The following is a 19342-nucleotide window of genomic DNA, read 5'->3' as shown; positions in this document are numbered from 1 at the left end:
TTTTGAAACATGAACTTTTCACTACAAAGAATATTCAGAATCTTTTTGCATTATGTAGAAAATTAGTATACTAAGTTTCAAACAATCCTCAAAATCCACTCTCAAAGCTGCAAAGAAACAGCCTCCTCAACCACAACTCTGATTCAAGATGGACCTGCCTGGTGTGAAAATGGGGAAACCACGGAAAACCACCTTCAGGGTTGCCGACAGTGGGATTCAAATCCACTATCTCCCAAATACAAACTGACAGCTTTATGCCCCAAACCACATGGCCAGCTGCTCTGTAAATGTTTCGTACTAAAAAACACATTCAGTGAGTAAGGAATTTCAGATCCAGTCATTTCATGTTTTGATGTGTTAATACTCTCAAAATATTAAAATGATACTTTTTTTCCTATTTGCTTTATGTCGCACCGACACAGATAGGTCATATGGCGACGATGGGACAGGAAATTAAAATGAAATGGCGTATGGCTGTTAGTGCTGGGAATGCCCGAGTACAAGTTCGGCTCGCCAGATGCAGGTCTTTTGATTTGACCCCCGTAGGCGACCTGCGTGTCGTGATGAGGATGAAGTGATGATGAAGACAAAACATACACCCAGTCCCAGTGCCAGCGAAATTAACCAATTATGGTTAAAATTCCCGACCCTGCAGGGAATCAAACCCGGGACCCCCGTGACCAAAGGTCAGCACGCTAACCTTTTAGCCATGGAGCCGGACATGGGATAGGAAAGGCCTAGGAATGGAAAGGAAGCGGTCGTGGCCTTAATTAAGGTACGGCCCCAGCGTTTGCCTGGTGTGAAAATGGGAAACCACGGAAAACCACCTTCAGGGCTGCCAACAGTGGGGTTCAAACCCACTATCTCCTGGATGCAAGCTCACAGCTGTGCTCTTTTATTTTATTTGGTAAAAAGTATTGAGTAAGTTTGGTATCAACCTATCTCTAATTTATAACGTTGTAATGTTGATAACAGTAAAATATTTTAATATTAAATTATTCATACAATCATGCATATTAAAATGGAGATAAATTCTAAAGTTTGTTGAGCATGAGTAATAGTACAACGTGACTTTTATGAACGAAAAATTGTTGCTTTGTTAATACTGAAAACACTGAGTCATACAGTAACATACTTACTGTAACATAGTAATCTTCCAGTTTGTTTCTCAGTTCAATGAGAATAAGAGCCGTATATGGTGGGCAGTGGCCATCAAATACACCAAGTGTCATCAGGAGATTTGCCACAGTTGTATCATGTGCAGAATACATAAAGAGTTTGAATGGAGGTAGTAACAATCCACCTGCTGCTTTCTTCATATTAGATATTATTTCCCCCAACAATGGTCCTGTATAACATAAATAATTGTTAATAATATCAAAAGGACTAATACAATTCCCATATGCATGGATTGAAAACAGATCTTCTGGGTGCCTGATGTGGAAGCACACACTCAAAATTGAACATAATCAAAATGATTTACAACAGAAAAATATAATCACACAGCAACAGATAACTTGTTTGAAGTACAACCCTGCAAGCCAACATGTGTGAGCCCCAGTTCTGTCATCTGGTACAACAGGGAGAGCATGAGAGAGAAAACTGTGAACACACTGTTATCGGCACAGTGCCACAGCCAGCTCTTAACAAGACAAGAACAATTTACTGTAGAAACACGCTAATAAAAAGGCAGTGAATTTTACTTACCATACCATATAAGGAATATACAATCTGGATATGATCTCGCACAGAGTACCACTGGCCATTTATAGATACTGGTACTATTAATTTAATAACTCTATTCCTGATATTCCACTGTGAATTGAACAGTCACTTTCAGTGTACAAATCACTATCACCGCTACGACCAACATGTTTGCTGAGTTCCTCTACATCTTCGAGCAACCCATCCCTCTTCCAGTACTCAGTTGATGGCTTGTCGAAATGCCGACACTCCTTTTTCTTTTCATCATTCGTTATAATTGCTCAAGCGTCTCTCACGATGCAATATATGTCCCCTGGTAACTGGATCATATTTCTATCAGCAATTCGATGCTTCACAATACTCCATATTTATTCTGAAGAGTTTTAAATCACAGTGATATGGAGGTTATTATATCACTACCGAGTGACTCAAAAGATTTACAGTAATCGTCCATGGCATACACTGGTACTAGTCTTACAATTCTGCCAAGTTACCATCACTACGATAAAATTATCTGGTATGTTCGGAACCAGCTGTGTTTTATTTTGTCAAATAAATCACCAGATTTGATTTTTTATTTGAAGACTCACAGTCTGCCTAGTACAAACCCTTTTTCACTGCCTTTTCCACTTATGACTTGCATTGACCAAAGTCAGAACACCTCCAGCTGAATTGTCCTACCAACACATTTTTATAGTATAAGATGGAAATATGTTTTGTCCAAATATGTGATAGATCTTTTCTTGCCACCCAGCTTGTCATTCTCCTATAAAGTTCTCCAGTATACTGATTCCCTAAACACAATACCACTTCCTTCCTTCACATTTTTCCTTTCATTCTGACACTTCAAAAATTAAAACTTAACAAGTGCAACACTGGCCGTAGCTCCCATTGTAATCTATCTCATCACGGAGCACAGATCGTAATTTCCTTAATGTTCATATTTACTACTTTATTTCATAATACTCCTGAACCTTTTACCTCAAGATGTGCTTATCCATGTCAACCAGAAAGATTTTCTTATTCACTACTCTATCTGGAGTGGACAACTTCATCCCATATATCTCAATCACTATCACCTCCTTTCAGATTTTCTTAACAAATGTCTTGATTTTCCTGTTGCTGCTGAAACGCATTTAACTGCTTGATAGACAATTAAACTAAAGGAATTTGCAGCTTTTTCCTTTCTAATCCACAGAAAGCAATTACACTGTGTACTACCTCCCTTCCTGCACTATGAACAACTTTGTTTTTAGCACTTGTCATTACTTAACACATGGGTGACGGGCCCCGAGAAATCTCGCAGTACACTCGCCAGCGGTAGGTGACGGGCCCCGAGAAATCTCGGTTTTATTCACGACATTGTTTTCGGTCTTCCTGTGACATCTCTTGACCATATGGGTAGTCCAGTTACAAACATGGCCACCTCCATTTCTTAAAATTTTTCAGGAGAGGCAAAAAACTGTTTAATACATTTCCTACTTACCTTTTGAGTTAATTTTTTGAATGCAGATTCTCAGCAACATCAGAAACATATTTACATAAATATTTTCATATGATATTCCATAGTTAAGTAGAAAATCACTGTTGAAATATGGAGTTGGCCAAGTTTGTAAGTAAACAATGGAGCTGGCCACCTTTGTAACTGAACTCCACGCCTAATGCACTGATTTAACATAGTAAAATGGTCAGTAATTCTAAAATTTATGACAGATGCATTCAACAAACATGTAATATGTAAAATTGTCAATTTTAATGAAGAAAATGTGATTATTTTATAAATGAGACAAATATAAGAAAGTTGATCTTTCATACATTCTATGATAGTTTTCAGTTTTTTTGAAACTGCAGAATCACTTCAACAACTTCAAAATCACCCTCAGTATTCTGAATGAGACATTCACAACAATCAGCCGCTGCAGGTACCTCTGGCTTGGTGTCATTTTCGTCAATAATCTTTTGAAACCATTTCAGTTTCTCATGTTTGTTCCACTCTTCTCCATAGTGTTTCTGAAGCAAATTTCTCACATCTTGTATCTTCAATGGCTTTACTCTGATGCCAGGAACTAGTTCTGTAGGATTTATATCTTTCGGTCGTTTACCTTTTACCTTTACCGTTTACCTTTTTCGTAACTGACAATGACTGCGCAATCTCAAAATTATAGTCGAGTTCCCCACTAACAGTAATCGAGTTTGACTTCCTTGTAAGCACAAGTCTTTTAGTTTGTGAAATTTTAAAGTGAAGTGCTCCAGGATCTTTCACACACGTTTTAGCTTCAGCTTTTAAATCAAGATTATTCCAGTGAATTTTCAGGAGCTTTACCATTCCATGTTTCCTAAAAACATCGTGGTAGTCTTCTAGTTGAACAATTGTATCCACTTTCTTTAAATCTCTTTCAATTGTTCCAAAAACTCTATCACTCGGCATGTAAGAATGGCCAGTGTTATTTTTCTCCATATCACAAAGTAACCTTTTGATGTATAATTACCTAATTCCTTTTACGGTAAAATAAAACTATTAACACCAGCTAAAAATTTATAGTACAGCAATCGTTCATATCACACAATATCAACAACCACTGTTTACTTCCAGTTCCCACAAACATCTGTGCCAGTCATGTGATTAAATTAAAAATTATGATTGGTCGACGTGGAATTGGTCGATTTTGTTACCAATGCCTTAAGGAGTTGGACGTTTATGTAACTTAGGTTGATTTTATAATGCTAAATTAACACTGTTATGGCCAATTTTGATACTAACTAATCTCGTAATGAGATTCCCCATATTCTTTACAGTATGAATCGGCAATAACCCTGATTTAAAAAAAAAATGGAGTTGGCATGTTTGTAACTAGGCTACTCATATATTGAACTATTTCGGACTTGCACATTGAGTAGAATAAATCGTAGATGTATATCTGCCACTTTTCTTTTATTCACGGCCTCTCTTATTCTTTGATTTAGTTTTGAAACGTCGACTTTCTTTCTGCCGGTTCAGTCAATGACAGAATACGGTGTTACCTGACGACGACATTTTAGAAGAATTATATGCTGATGATCGTTCAAATGGATATAGTGATAATGAATTAGTGGAAACTGAATGTGAGAGTGATAGTGGAAGTGATGTTCAAGCCTCTACACGCCGTAATTTACCTAGTGTGCTTATTTATTCAAGTGACTCTGACGACGACAACGATGTAAACATTAATGATAGGTTAGTAATTGACGCTGAAGACGGCTTTGTAAAGGCAGATCCACCAACTTTAAAGATAAAATCTTGACTGGTTTAATATTTATGTACATTTTTACAATCATGTGCACCCTAGTACGCTTAGAAAAATGTCCGGTCCACACGGTATGTGACAAGCTCAAGCATCCGGTCAGCAATGTGTTAACACAGATATAATATAATTCTGACAGAGCTAAATTAACAGAAGTTACAATATCCCAACAAAGACATCTGCAAAAATCTTACACTCAAAATAGTCCAACATTTGGCATATGACAGCTGGTAACGCTGGCTATTTCGACCTGGTTAATGTGAGCACCCATCTCAGTATTACCAAGCCATGTGCAGTGAGAGACAAAGCACGGAGCAAGTGCTCTTCAATGCTGACTTAATCAAAACGTTTCCCGTGAGAGCTCAGCAAACACTGAGCTGTGGTCACTAGTCAACAACACTGGCCAAACATCACTTCTATTGGCTTATGACAGGCCACTACTCTGTACAGATTAGAAAGCTATTGGTCTTGTATGACTAGGTCCAGAAGGGGAGGGAGGAGATATCTGAGCTTTGCATTCTTTGCAAGGTTTCAGTTGCAACTGCCCAGCTTCAGAATTTTTGACACTTAAATATGGTCAAATGTTTCACAATTATGGATGGCAAAACTATACACAGTTTATGACTTTTCTCATCAACATAAAATGGATAACTTATTTTCCATTAATGAAACAAAAAATGACCACATCAACACTTAAGAATGAAAACCTCTGAAGTCCAATTTAATCTTCAGGAGAAGGAAAACACTTTTTTTTTTTTTTCAAAGTCTCTCTTAGCAAGTTTATTGATGATTATGTTATGAAACATCTTAGAAATATGCATGTAATTTAAGGAATGTTAACTGGGAAGGGAAAGCAAAGCAAATGACAGACAGCATGACCAACAAATGGTGAATAAGTTAATATGGGAAGGAGAGCTGAATCAGAATGTGATGGAACTAACTAGACAGAAAAATATTCTAGATGTGGTGCTGATAAAACCAGATGAGCTCTATAGAGAAACTGAAGTGATAGATGGTATAAGTGATCACAGAGCTGTTTTTGTCATACTTAAAAGCAAATGTGTAGAAACAAATATTGTAAAAGTAGGACTATTAGGCAATAACATATGGTTGACAAGAGAGGTATAGGGTAATTTTTAAAACGCAACTATTGAGGCGTTATTAAGCAAAATACTAATTATGTGAGATAATTTGGACAATCAACTGTCTACGCAATATATGTTTAAATTGTGTCTCTTATCGGCACTAGTATCCTTGGTGAATAATTGTATTCGGCTATTGGACCGTGTATTTGCGGCCTGGGGCCTGTAAACTGAGCTGAGACTGGAATTCAACACCATTTGAAATATTGGATGAGTGAACCTTGTATCTGGTGGACTTGGGCTTATTTTAATGCATGAGTACTCTGAACTGTTAGCCTATTGGTCATCTATTCAGTCTAAATGTGGCAAATGTGACTTTTCGTCACATAGTTTTCTGTATGGTAGTGCCTCTACAGGGTATAATTGTATGGTGGACAGCTATATGGACTTCTACGACATCTATGAGAATACATAGCAACTGCAGTGTGTGTTGCGGTCTCCACCAGAGCATGTAGTGGTGTTAGACTGTGTCGCGCCATGTGGCGAAGTGTAGAGTGTATCAATCGGCTGTTGGAACTGCGCGAGAAGTAGACACTGATGGCCATGTCTAACGGCTGTGCCGCTACTAAAATAATTATGACTGAATCGGTCGGTATTGGGTAATTAAGAAGGGTATACCTCGCCAAGCGAGGAGGACAAATATGTGTTAGTGTATCTTTGTTACATTACAGTTTATTATGTAAAGTTTTTGGTTTTTTTTTACATTCTTACTTGTGAGTGCCGTAGTAATTAGGTGAGACACAAGGAGGTTACCTGGGCATAATTGGTCACCATGAATGTACGCCTTTGGATTTATTACTGTGTACATAACTTTCTTGGTGTGTGTTTCTGTATCCTATGAGTGTATTTATTATAGTTGAAATTATGTCACTGTTTGATGATGGCGTTCATACTTGAAGTGTGTGCTGTGTATAACGGCGAAGTACTTTGTTTGCTCTAGGTAACCGTCAAAATTTTTCGTTGCTTTTTCTAAATTTTGTGTTTCCCTTTGGTTTATTCCTATTTCTGGTGTATCTGCATGTGTTTTCCCTGTGTTTTTTGATACGTGTGCGGTTTCTATTGGTAAATTTCTGATTCATTGCTGTTATTGCTGTGTTTATGTGGTGCACATTATCGTCTTTTCTTTGATGTTGTGATTCTCATATTGTTTTTGTGCGTTTCGTGTGTTTCGGCCTCCGGTTACCCGTGTTCCGACCTAAGTACTACGTTTGCACTAAACACCACCCCCTTTTTTAAATATTATTACTATTATTAGTATGATATTTCGTAGATTTTATTATTTGCTTGATACATATAGTTAGGGATTAGGATTGTATATTTCCGCAAGGGCAGCAAGAAATTACTGTATGGTATCTTAAGAAACAAAAAGAGAGATCAAGTAAACACCAGATTTGTGAAGGATGAAGGTGGCATAATTTTAACAAAGGAAGAAGAAGAACATTAGGAAGAAGAACAGTCAGAAGATTACAAGGTATGGCTGGGGAGACAGGCGAACAAAGACCATGATTGATTATATAATCGTAGAGAAAGAACACCGGAAGAACCTTGTAGATGTAACAGCCATGCCTGAAGAAGCCTTTGGTGGAGATCATAGAGTTGTGATAGGAAAATTGAAAGTTGGAAAGATTGAAAAACCCCAATTAAGAAGAGAGAAAAGAATTAAAGTATGGAAGTTGAAGGAGAAAAGCGTACAAGAAGAATTTCAAAGGGAAATAATACCCTTGGTACCCAGGACAGAGGTGGGGAATGTTGAAGAGGAATGGAAAAGATTTAAGGAAGCACTAGTTGGATGTGCAGAAAAGGTGTGTGGTAGAACATCAGGAAATGTGAAAGACAAAGAAACACACTGGTGGAATGATAGGGTAAAGATTAAAGTGAAGGAAAAGAAAATGGCATGGAAGGCATGGAAAACATCTAAGACTGAAGAAAGTAGAAGAAAATATGTGGAGGCAAAGAATTTGGCCAAGAAAGTAGTGGAGGAAGAAAAGAGGAAAAGCTGGGCCTTATTCACACAGAAATTGAGAGATGATACGCAGGGCAGCAAGAAATTACTGTATGGTATCTTAAGAAACAAAAAGAGAGATCAAGTAAACACCAGATTTGTGAAGGATGAAGGTGGCATAATTTTAACAAAGCCAGAAGAAATAAGAAATAGATGGAGAGAGTATTTTCAGAAGCTGCTGAACATAAGAACGGATGACAGTCATTCAATGGACGACCAGGAAAGACAATTAGTTGACGAAGAAATGGATAAAGAAATTACAATGAATGAAATTGAAATGGCAGTAAGAAAGATGAAGAATGGAAAAACTGCTGGAATAGATGAAATTTCAGTGGAGATGATAAAGGCAGCTGGAGCTGTAGGCCTGCAGTGGACATATCGGGTTCTCAGGAATGTCTGGGAGAATAAGGAGGTCCCTGAGGATTGGCAAAAAGGAATAATCATCCCAATTTTCAAGAAAGGTGATAAGAAAGTTTTGAAGAACTACAGGGGAATTACTCTAATATCCCATGTTGCTAAGATAATGGAAAGAATACTGGAAAGTAGAATAAGGTTGAGGGTTGAGAAGCAGATACAGGAAAATCAGTTTGGTTTCAGAAGTGGAAGATCAACAATAGAGCCCATTTTCATTATGAGACAACTAATGGAAAAACATTGGGAGTACGGGAAGGATATGGTGATGACATTCATTGATATTGAAAAGGCATATGACAGTGTCCCTAGGACGAAAGTTTGGGACAGTCTGGTGCAAAAAGGAATTGGACAGGGATTAATAAAAATGATCATGGCATTGTATAAGGAATGTTGTAGTTGCGTGCAAACACAAGTTGGCAGGACAAGTTGGTTCAAAATAACTAGTGGGCTGAGACAGGGAAGTGTTTTATCACCAATCCTGTTTACAATAGTAATGGATGACATCATGAGAACAGCAAAAGCAGCATATGGAGGAAGAGAAATGAACATGATGTTATTTGCAGATGATATTGTGATTTGGGGAGAAGACGACAGGAAGGTTCAAGAACAGTTGAATGTGGTGAATGGGAAGATTGAAGAATGTGGATTGAAAATAAGTGTAGAAAAGAGTAAAACTCTTGTTATGACGAGAGGAGAGAAAGAAGGGAAAGGTCAGATTAGACTTGCAGACAAGTCCCTGGAAGTAGTGGAAACGTTTAAATACCTGGGGAGTGAATTAATGGAGAATGCTCGACTGGATGCTGAGATTAGTAAAAGGATTCAAGCTGGAAGTTGTTTCTATCATAGTGTAAGAAATATGTTATGGGACAAAGATGTGCCAATGGAAGCAAAGGATACTATGTACAAGATGTATTACGTACCCATAACAACTTACGGAGCAGAAACTTGGACAATGACAAAGAAGGATGAGAGTCGAATACAGGCAGCCGAAATGAAATTCTTGAGGAGTATGATACAGAAGAGTAGACGAGACAAAATAAGGAATGAGAAAATCCGGGAAGAAATTGGAGTGGAAAAAATGAATGATAGAATAGAGAAGAGCCGACTAAGATGGTTTGGGCACATAAAGCGAATGAGCGACGAAAGAATGCCAAAAAAGGTGATGGAAATGCAAATCCAAGGAAGGAGAGGCCGTGGACGACCTCGATTGAGATGGAAGGATACCATCCAACGCAGCATTATAGAAAGAAACCTGGACTGGGACACAGTGTTGGAGGAGGAGTGGTGGAAAGACCGAAGAAAGTGGAGAGGAACCATATTTGCCCCTACCCGGCTACAGCTGGATAAAGGGAAATGATGATGATGATGATGATGATGATTTCCGCATTACTGCGGGTGGTTTTATTTCATTATTGCTTTATGAGATGGAGATAGCCACATTAATTTCAAAGATGTAGTTCCTTAATAATGTAAATTTTGGGGTTTTAATTGAGGGTTTGGGCACCCCTAGTGTGGAGCGATCGTAGCTTTGGCCTTATCTTCTATTCTAATTGTTATTTGCTTATCTTATTGTCGTGTGGCAGTTACGCAACTGAAATTAGGCATTATTGTCTCGCCGGGATTTGCATCCGCAGGTGTGTGCCGCTGTGAATATAATTATGGATTGTTTGTGGTATTGAGGCGAGATTGTGCGTTTTCTTTCTTGTGGTTACGTGTCCTGCCTCATTATATTATTTATTTCGGGTTGTGTTTTTGTTCATTTACATGCCTACTATGTTGGGTGATTTAATTCGTAATTTATTTGTGTTGATATTATTTTAATTTCTTTGCGGTATGGTGTTTAACATATTGGCCTGTTGTGTGGAGTTTCAATTTATTGTGATGCGTTGTTGATCTACGTTATGTGGGTTTTACGGGGAATGATCCTTCCACTAGGGCATGTCGGAAGCCCTCTATTAAGTAATTTGTTGTTATTCTTATTAAAATTTTAATTCTGTTTAAGGATATTTACTAGTAACTTGTTAGGTTTTAAGCAATCTGGTGCACCAGGATTTTCTTTTAAAAAGAAGAAATGATTTTATTTTTAAGTATATGAATTTTATTTATATCTAAATTATTTATTTTACAAACTCTTATGTATGCCATTTAGATTTTCATTCCTTCAAGTTCATTTTATTTATCAGGGTCTAAAGATTTCTTTTATTTGATAACATGTAAAAATGATTTTTCTTTTTAAGTATATATTTATTTTAAAATTTTAAATGTTGGTGTCATTTGGGTGTATTCCTTCGCAATTCCTAGTGATCCCCACCTCTAACCTTATTTTATGGGTAGGGTCTTGCAATCTTCCTTGTTTCCTTATTTAGATTTGAGGTGTTATTTACAGTTTATGTTTCATTTACTCCCTTTTTTATTGTCTTCTGTGCTCACTTCCCTATGACGTTCTCTTCAGTACATCATTCTTGATCTTTGTTAGGGGGTGTGGCACTATGATCAGTGGAAAATGTAAAAGGAGAGGACGTATAAATCTCTGGTAATACTCCAGTTAGGGTATGGTTCCAATGTATGGGACTCACACCAGGACTACTTGATACGAGAACTGGAAAATATTCAAAGAAAAGCAGCACCGGTGGCTTCAAGTAGCCTACGCAGTGGCCTCCACGGTATGCACTAGCCATGCGTCTTGGTGGGCATGCTATTTACCAACTGATGAGCCCAACTTAGCACATGGGGGCGAAACACTGGCAACCAGGAATGAGTTAGCTGGAAAATTTATAATGTCCAATAACGGACCATTTATATTGGTATTATAAATTTACTCATTCGGGACAAATATTTCAGGTTCCCTATGGGAATCAACATCTATATCATCTAAGTGGTATATTCCAAGCTGTCAACGGAGAGATGGTATGGAATGACGTAAGAAAATGAATAAGCTTGAGTGGAGCTCTTAAAAGTAGGATATAATATAAATATGAAGGTAGAGTTGGAATTCAAGAGGACAAATTGGGGCAGATATTAATTTATAGGATGTGGAGTAAGTGATTGGAATAATTTATCAAGGGAAATGTCCAATAAATTTCCAAGTTGTTTGAAAACATTTAAGAAAAGGCTACGTAAAAAGCTTATAGGGCATCTGCCACATGGGTGACAGTCCTGAATGCAGATCATTGATGACTGGACCTATGAATATGCCAAATACAGCATTTGCCTGGAAGTGAAAATGGGAAACCACAGAAAACCAATCTCAGGAGAGCCGACAGTGGGGCTTGAATCCACTCATCTCCCGAATGCAGAACTTTGCTCCATAGCTGTAGTACGTCAATATGAGTTACCACTCTGCCCGGTGTGTTCTCAATAGTATTTCAGTATTTGCTCTCCAATCACAGAGATGTGTTTCCAGCAGCATCCTTTACTCTAGAACCACAGAGCTGTATTCTCATTAGTATACTGTTCAATATGAAATCAAGTTCATTTTGGATCCGTATTGACAATTATGTTCTGCAAGTTGAAAAACTAGTATACTGGTTCCACCTAGTCAATACATACACGTTCATTTACCATTCAAAGTTGTAAAAACATCACATTAGACCAACAGTACAAGTTTTGGCCGCATCAGGCTAACTTCAGCTGTCTACAAATAACTTAAAATTAGTTCATGTTATGTGATATGAAATCCAGAAAGAAAACAAATGTGATGACAATTAATTGAACTTATATAATGAAATTATAAATTCTTATAATAAGACACTGACTTCCTCTGAAATTTCATTGAGGTTGAAGGTTGCATTAAATTTTTGATCCTAGTGAATATGGATATCTTCCCAGATATTGAGTAATTTGTTCTTCTGTAAGATCATTGTGTTCATGTTGTTTACAATGGAATTATATGAGTGATTGAAATCTTCCATGTGTTCACAAATGGCAGAGAATCAATTGTATCTATTTGCATTGACAAGTTCTCCGTAGTGGATATTAAAATTTCAGCATGTTTGATCTACATAGCTTGCCTGGCATTGACTGCATTTAATTCTATAGATACCCAAATTTAGAAATTTTTTATTATTATTAATTATATTTGTATTGAGTAATCTAGCATTGGTATTATTGGTCTTAAAAGAAACTTGAAGTTTCTTGAAAATATTAGCGACTTGAAAATTTTTTGTTACTGTTGTATGTGAATGTAACATATTTCTTTTTACTGACAGCAATATCATTCTTTCTCAATGAAATTTCATAGAAAGTCAATGTCTTGTATGATACAATCAAATTCTTATAAGAAGTTCAATTTATTCAAAGCTTGTGATTAATTGCAATTTTAAAGTCTAAATAATTCGAAGATTTGTCAACTTCTGATTCTAATGTGAATTTAATGTATGGGTCTATTGAGTTGAGAAAAACTAAATTGGTTTTTGCCCACTTTTTGTTGATCATTAACTGTGAATGAATCATCCACAAATCTGTACCAGTGACAAATAACTTCGTATTTATTAATAATCTTGTTTTTTTTCCTAAGCAGTCTATGTAAATATCTGCAAAGATACCTAATGCTGGTGAGCCCATAGGGAGTCTGTTTTGTTGATATATGTGGTAATTGAAAATGAAAAAGTTATTCTCTAGGATAAGACTAAAGATTGTTAAATATACTTCTATTACAAGGTACTGAGATTACTAAATTTATTCAAATACCTCATTTCTCCTGCATTTCAATCTTTAACTAAATCAATGGTGTTTTTTATAGGTATATTCAGTTACATGTTTGTTATATCAAGTGAGTGAATGGTACAATTAGGTTTTAATTCTAATTGTTGAGTGATATTACAAAAATCTACTGAATTTTTAACTGAAGAGTTTGCCAAAAAACGGTAATGTTTCTTTAAAGATTTTTAAATTAATTTTGATATTTTATAGGTTGGGCTGTTTTTAAAGTTTATTATTGGTCTAATGGGGACAACATTTTTATGCATTTTAGACATAGCCCTAGCTGAGCGAAGCCTCGGGTTCATATTAGTTAAATCGGCAATTTCTTGTTCAGTAAGGAGGAAATTATATTTTTCAAGATATGTTTGAGGTTCCCTTGTATTTTGTTAGTGAGGTCTTTGTTAATTTTAGTGAATCTATTCTCTGAGAAGAATTGTTTGGTTTTATTGATGTAATTGTTTTTTGTTAGAATAACTGTAGTGCTCCCTTTGTCAGCGTTAGTGACTATTAGGTCATTGTCTTTAATGTCCGACTTGTTGGCTGAATGGTTAGCGTACTGCCTTCGGTTCAGAGGGTCCCAGGTTCGATTCCCGGCCAGGTCAGGGATTTTAACCTTCACTGGTTAATTCCATTGGCTCTGGGGCTGGGGGTTTGTGCTATCCCCAACACCTCTGCAACTCACACACCACACTACCCTTCATCACAATAACACGCAGTTGCCTACACATGGCAGATGCCGCCCACGCTCGTCGGAGGGTCTGCCTTACAAGGGCTGCACTCGGCTAGAAATAGTCACACAAAATGATTATTCTTGTCTTTAATTTTCTGTCTTAAGATTGCTTAGGTGTTTTATGGACCCAGTGAAATTTTCATTTATTCGTTTATTGTGTACATTATTCAATTTCTTTTTAATTTCATACCTAACCTCATCCTGTTTATCCAAAGGGATGTTTGTAAGGGCTAATTCTGATTCTGCTATAGTTGCAACAAAATTATTATGCACTGAAGGGTTCACCCAGTTATATTTAGGAGCTTTGCTTACTATATCCTGTTCCATCTCATTGAAGTGAACATTAGATAGGTTTACTATTGGTGAATGGAAGGCATGATACTGAATGCCTGAGAAGCTGGATCAGTTTTTAGGGAGGACTTACTTTCAGATTTATCAAGTTGTCTAATTTCTTATTCAGGAAATTTTTAGAAATTATATTAGTTAATTTTGAATTGGTATGACGTTGGAATGAATCCCATTCTAATGGGGCCAGTGTAAGAGCTTCTTGTAATTTAGGCTTCTTATAATTTAGCATTCAATAATACCTTTATCTTATAAAAAAATTGATTTAACTTTTTAACCAAATATTATTAGTTTGTGTTTGAATCCTTCTTAACCATTTTGCTTCCTTCTGTTTTCTCTGATTGAAATTTAAAATTTTGGGCGTAATTAAACACACAGTTTCAATAAAATTGATATCTTTCTTGATTTTTGTTGCTTTATTTTTTAGGTTCTGTAAAGCAGTTAGCTCTCTCACTACCCTGGATAGCATTATTACATGAAATAAATTTCATTTTGGATCCATATTGACAATTATGTTATGTAAGTTGAAAAACTAGTACACTGGTTCCACCTAGTCAATACATACATACATACATACATACATACATACATACGTACAAGTTCGATGAGATGGAACAGGATATCCAAAGCAAAGGTCCTAAATATAACTGGGTGAACCCTTCAATGCATAATAATTTTATTACCGCTATAGCAGAAGCAGAAGCAGAATTAGCCCTTAACAACATCCCTTTGGATAAACAGGATGAGGTTAGGTATGAAATTAAAAGGAAATTGAATGCAGTACACAATAAACAAAACAGAGGAAAATTTCACTGGGTCCAAAAAACACCTAAACAATCTAAGACAGAAAATTAAAGATAATGACCTAATAGTTACTAAGGCTGATGAAGGGAACACTATGGTTATTTTAAGAGAAAACAATTATATCAATAAAACCAAACAATTCTTCACAGAGAATAACTTCACTAAAATTAGCGAAGATTTTGTTGCTATTTGCTTTACGTCGCATCGACACAGATAGGTCTTATGGCGACGATGGGACAGGAAAGGGCTAGGAGTGGGAAGGAAGCAGCCGTGGCCTTAATTAAGGTACAGCCCCAGCATTTGCCTGGTAAGAAAATAGGAAACCACGGAAAACCATCTTCAGGGCCGCCGACAGTGGGGTTCGAACCCACTCTCTCCCGAATACTGGATACTGACCGCACTTAAGCGACTGCAGCTATTGAGCTTGATAATTAGCGAAGACCCCACTAACAAAATACAAAGGAAACTCGATCATATCTTCAAAAATACAATTTCCTCCTCACTGAGCAAGATATCGCCAATTTAACTACTATGATCCTGAGGCACCCCTCAGCTAGGGCTATGCCTAAAATTTATAAAAATGGTGTCCCCATTAGACCAATAATAAACTTTAAAAACAGCTCAAACTATAAAATATCACAATTTATTCAAAAAACTTCAAAGAAAATTCTTCAGTTAAAAATTCAGTAGAATTTTGTAATATCACTATACAATTAGAATTAAAACCTAGTGGGCTGGACATGTACTGAGGATGCAGGATAACAGAGCACCAGTAGATCTATACAAGGGATCTCTTAATGGGAAAAGACCTTCAGGAAGACCCCGAAGCACCTGGAAAAAGATCAACAAGGTATGCCGGACCCTCCAAATCGATAACTGGGAAGAGCAGGCTCATCATCGAAAAGGATGGAAGAGGATTGTGAGATCGACACGGGAACTTCACGTTGCTCAGAAGCCTACAGAGTGAGTGAGTGAGTGAATTATATGGAGAACCACTATTGAGTTGCACAAATGAACATTCTGTACAGCTATTTTCTGCTACATATTCACTACAGCTCATAACAATAGAACAATAAATATATCTCACCTGATTTCAAACGCTGAAGTTGCTTGTTCATTGCTTGAATTTTGAAACTAAATGCAGCTAATGGCTCCATTTTGTCTGGATACACACCCTTAGTCCAATCTGGTAATGTCAAGTTGTGCATATCCTGTAGCCAATAACATTCTATGTAAGTTTGCATTTTACATGTGCAAATGAATAAAAATATTTTCCTAAATCACAAAATTCATACATTTAAATAAATGCTGACGTAACACCTTAACATCATCTTCATTCCAAAGTCTTAAGTGCATCTTGTGAACATTTCAACTATTAAAAAACAGATTAATTTTCAACATATTTATTGTAATATGTATTTAAAATAATATAAAAATGAAAACAAATTGCTAAACTAATTCTCTAAGACAATACTTAGAATATTAAGAAAGAACAATAAAAAGCATATGTAACTGCTCACAAATACTGTAGTTGAAAGAAAATGGAGTATAGTAAAATGTAAAATCATGCAGTTAAAAAGGGAAATGTTGAATTTTATTCCCAGAGACAAAAAAGGAATGAAATATAAATGTTAAGTCATTTGAGCATGCTTCCTGTCAGACAATAAGGTAATGTTCAGTACTTTAAAACAATTTTATCAATAATCTATTATTATTATTATTATTATTATTATTATTATTGCTACTACTACTACTACCTTTTATCCAATGAGAAATAAAGTGGAGTAGTGACAAGTCTACAGAATGTTATCCTAAAATTAACAAAACAGTCCAGCACTAAACGTTTACATGCACATCTAATTTAAAAAATTTAAAAAACAAGCAACCTTTAAGTTTTACAGGACTGTTGGTATTGTGATCATGACCAAGGGACCTTCAATTTGAGGAGGAATCTAAACCAGAAGCATGACTTTCCGTTGTTTATTTTTTTAATCCCACATACTTCAGTAAGAAAATGAAATGTATCCACCCTGGTAAGAAGCCAGCGACAATGTCACTCGGCTATCAAACTTTCTTTACATTTTGGTTTGTTCCATTTAGGATGTTCCGTAAATTTGGGTGTAGCAGTGAAGGAGTTGGTTGTCATTATATGTCAAATGAAAAGTCCAGTAGAAAGTAAAGTGTTAATTTTGCAGTGATGAGGTGGAAGTTAAGCTAATTAATAAAATAGTGTTAATTTTGCAATGACAAGTTGGAAGGTAACTAATTAACACACTGACTGGCAGGACACACAGTGACTCGTTGGCTGAATGGTCAGTGTACTGGCCTTCGGTTCAGAGGGTCCCAGGTTCGATTCCCGGCCAGGTAGGGGATTTTAATCGCTTCCGATTCATTCTTCTGGCTCGGGGACGGGGTGTATGTGTCCGTGCCAACACTCTCCTCATCATATTCAGACAACATACCACACTACCAACCACCACAGAAACATACAATAGTGATTACATCCCTCCATATAGGGTTGGCGTCATGAAGGGCATCCGGCCGTGAAACAGGGCCAAATCCACATGTGCGCCGCAGTTCACACCCACGACTCCACAGGTGTGGGAAAAGTGGTAGGAAAAGAAGTATAAGACGAAGAACTGGCAGGACACACAGCAAGAAATGTCCTGGTGGCCAAAGCTTTTTTTCTACTGTGTATATAGTAAATCAGTAAAAAAGCAATATCCGAAGTGATATTTCACTGGAGTGTTCCATACACGTACTAAATACATTAAAAATTCCTAGTACCCCCAAGGTACCGCTGTAGCCCCGCAGAAAAGTTCATTGTATGGTTCTGCCTAGATGGCCAGAGCAGTACAATCTAGTGATACTAGAAGTTTGCATTGCTTGATAGTACTCACTGTAGCTAGCAGAGCGTACCACAACTTGTTTACTAGTGCTTAGCACTACAATTCCAAGGCACTCGTTCTACAGTACAGTGTGTGCAAAATACTTGCAAGATATTTTAAAGTTATTGTACCAGTGATCGGAGAGTTTAACTATAAAAATGAAGCCATTTTCTTTTCAAACTCAGAAGGTAATGATGCTAGTCCTTCAGTCTAAGAATTCTGGTAAGTAGTGTCCATGTACAAGCTGATCTATTATGTTTTGCAACACAGAACACACTTTACCAAATTGAATTTGAAATATATTTACTAACCACAAATTATATCTATTTATATAAAATAAGAGTTTTGTCTGTACATTGCTCAGAATTTAAAAAGAATTGTATTTCTGTATCGGTCGAGTCCACAGTGACAAGGACATGCACCTTTTCATTTTCCGTAATTTCTGTCTGTCTGTCTGTCTGTCTGTCTAAATGTATGTATGTACACGCATCACGAGAAAATGGCTGGAGAGAATTTAATGAAAATCGGTATGTAAAGTCGGGGAATAACTCGCTACAATCTTAGTCATAAATAATTTTATTAATGCTGAATGAAATTTTAGTTTAAGGCGGCCTAAAATTTACTTCTCAAATATTCATGTTATTAGTGGTCCTATCGATAAATACTACATAGCTAAGTTACAGAGTATTAAATTTCCAATCATTTATGTCTTATACAGTTTTACTGTACTGGCTATGATAAGAGATATCCATGAATTAGGATTTTTCTTGCTAAGTCCATATCAGCACCAAGTCACGAGAAAATAGGTAAACTGATTTTGATGTAAATCGGTACGTAAAGTCGGGGAATAAGGAAGTACAGTTTATGCTATACCTGGAAATTTCCGGTCATGAGGAAGATGAGGCATTAGTAGAAGAAAATGTGGAACCAGGGCCATCATTTGCAGAAGATGTGCAGCCAGGGCAATCTAATGATCACGAGAGTGCAGAGGGAAAAATGAGGTGCAGGAAGATGAAGGAGGGGAAATATCTGTTATGTGGCATAATCCTCAGGGAAGACTTAGAATTTTGCTTCCAATGTTGGGACTCATGATAAAGTTGAACTGCATGACGAATTTGTCAGCATTTCTCCATATGACTTCTATTGTGAATTCATTAACAGTGAGCTTATCACCCTTATGGTAAACAAAAATCTGTACGCAGAACAAAAACTCGCTGTTGAATGAGGACATAGTTATTTCAGTTGTATCCGCTCATGGACTCCAACCAATGAAAACAAGATGAGAAATTTCCTAGGTATTATAGACAACATGGGCCTAGTGCATATACCAC

General features: G+C 36.7%; 1 protein-coding gene across 2 annotated transcripts in view; it reads right to left on the bottom strand.

The window, feature by feature from the left end:
- Positions 1–19342, bottom strand: part of Acph-1 (Acid phosphatase 1) — a 261970-nt gene that overhangs the window by 32110 nt on the left and 210518 nt on the right. For both annotated transcript variants that reach the window (XM_068226254.1, XM_067141277.2), the window contains 2 exons: positions 16211–16334; positions 1140–1348 (listed from right to left, as the gene is read on the bottom strand). In XM_068226254.1, coding sequence (XP_068082355.1) covers positions 1140–1348; positions 16211–16334 — 333 coding nt within the window. The remainder of the gene's footprint in view (positions 1–1139; positions 1349–16210; positions 16335–19342) is intronic.

Source organism: Anabrus simplex, chromosome 2 (assembly GCF_040414725.1).
Source record: "Anabrus simplex isolate iqAnaSimp1 chromosome 2, ASM4041472v1, whole genome shotgun sequence".
Lineage (NCBI taxonomy): Eukaryota > Metazoa > Arthropoda > Insecta > Orthoptera > Tettigoniidae > Anabrus > Anabrus simplex.
This window is presented reverse-complemented; position numbering and strand designations above follow the sequence as displayed.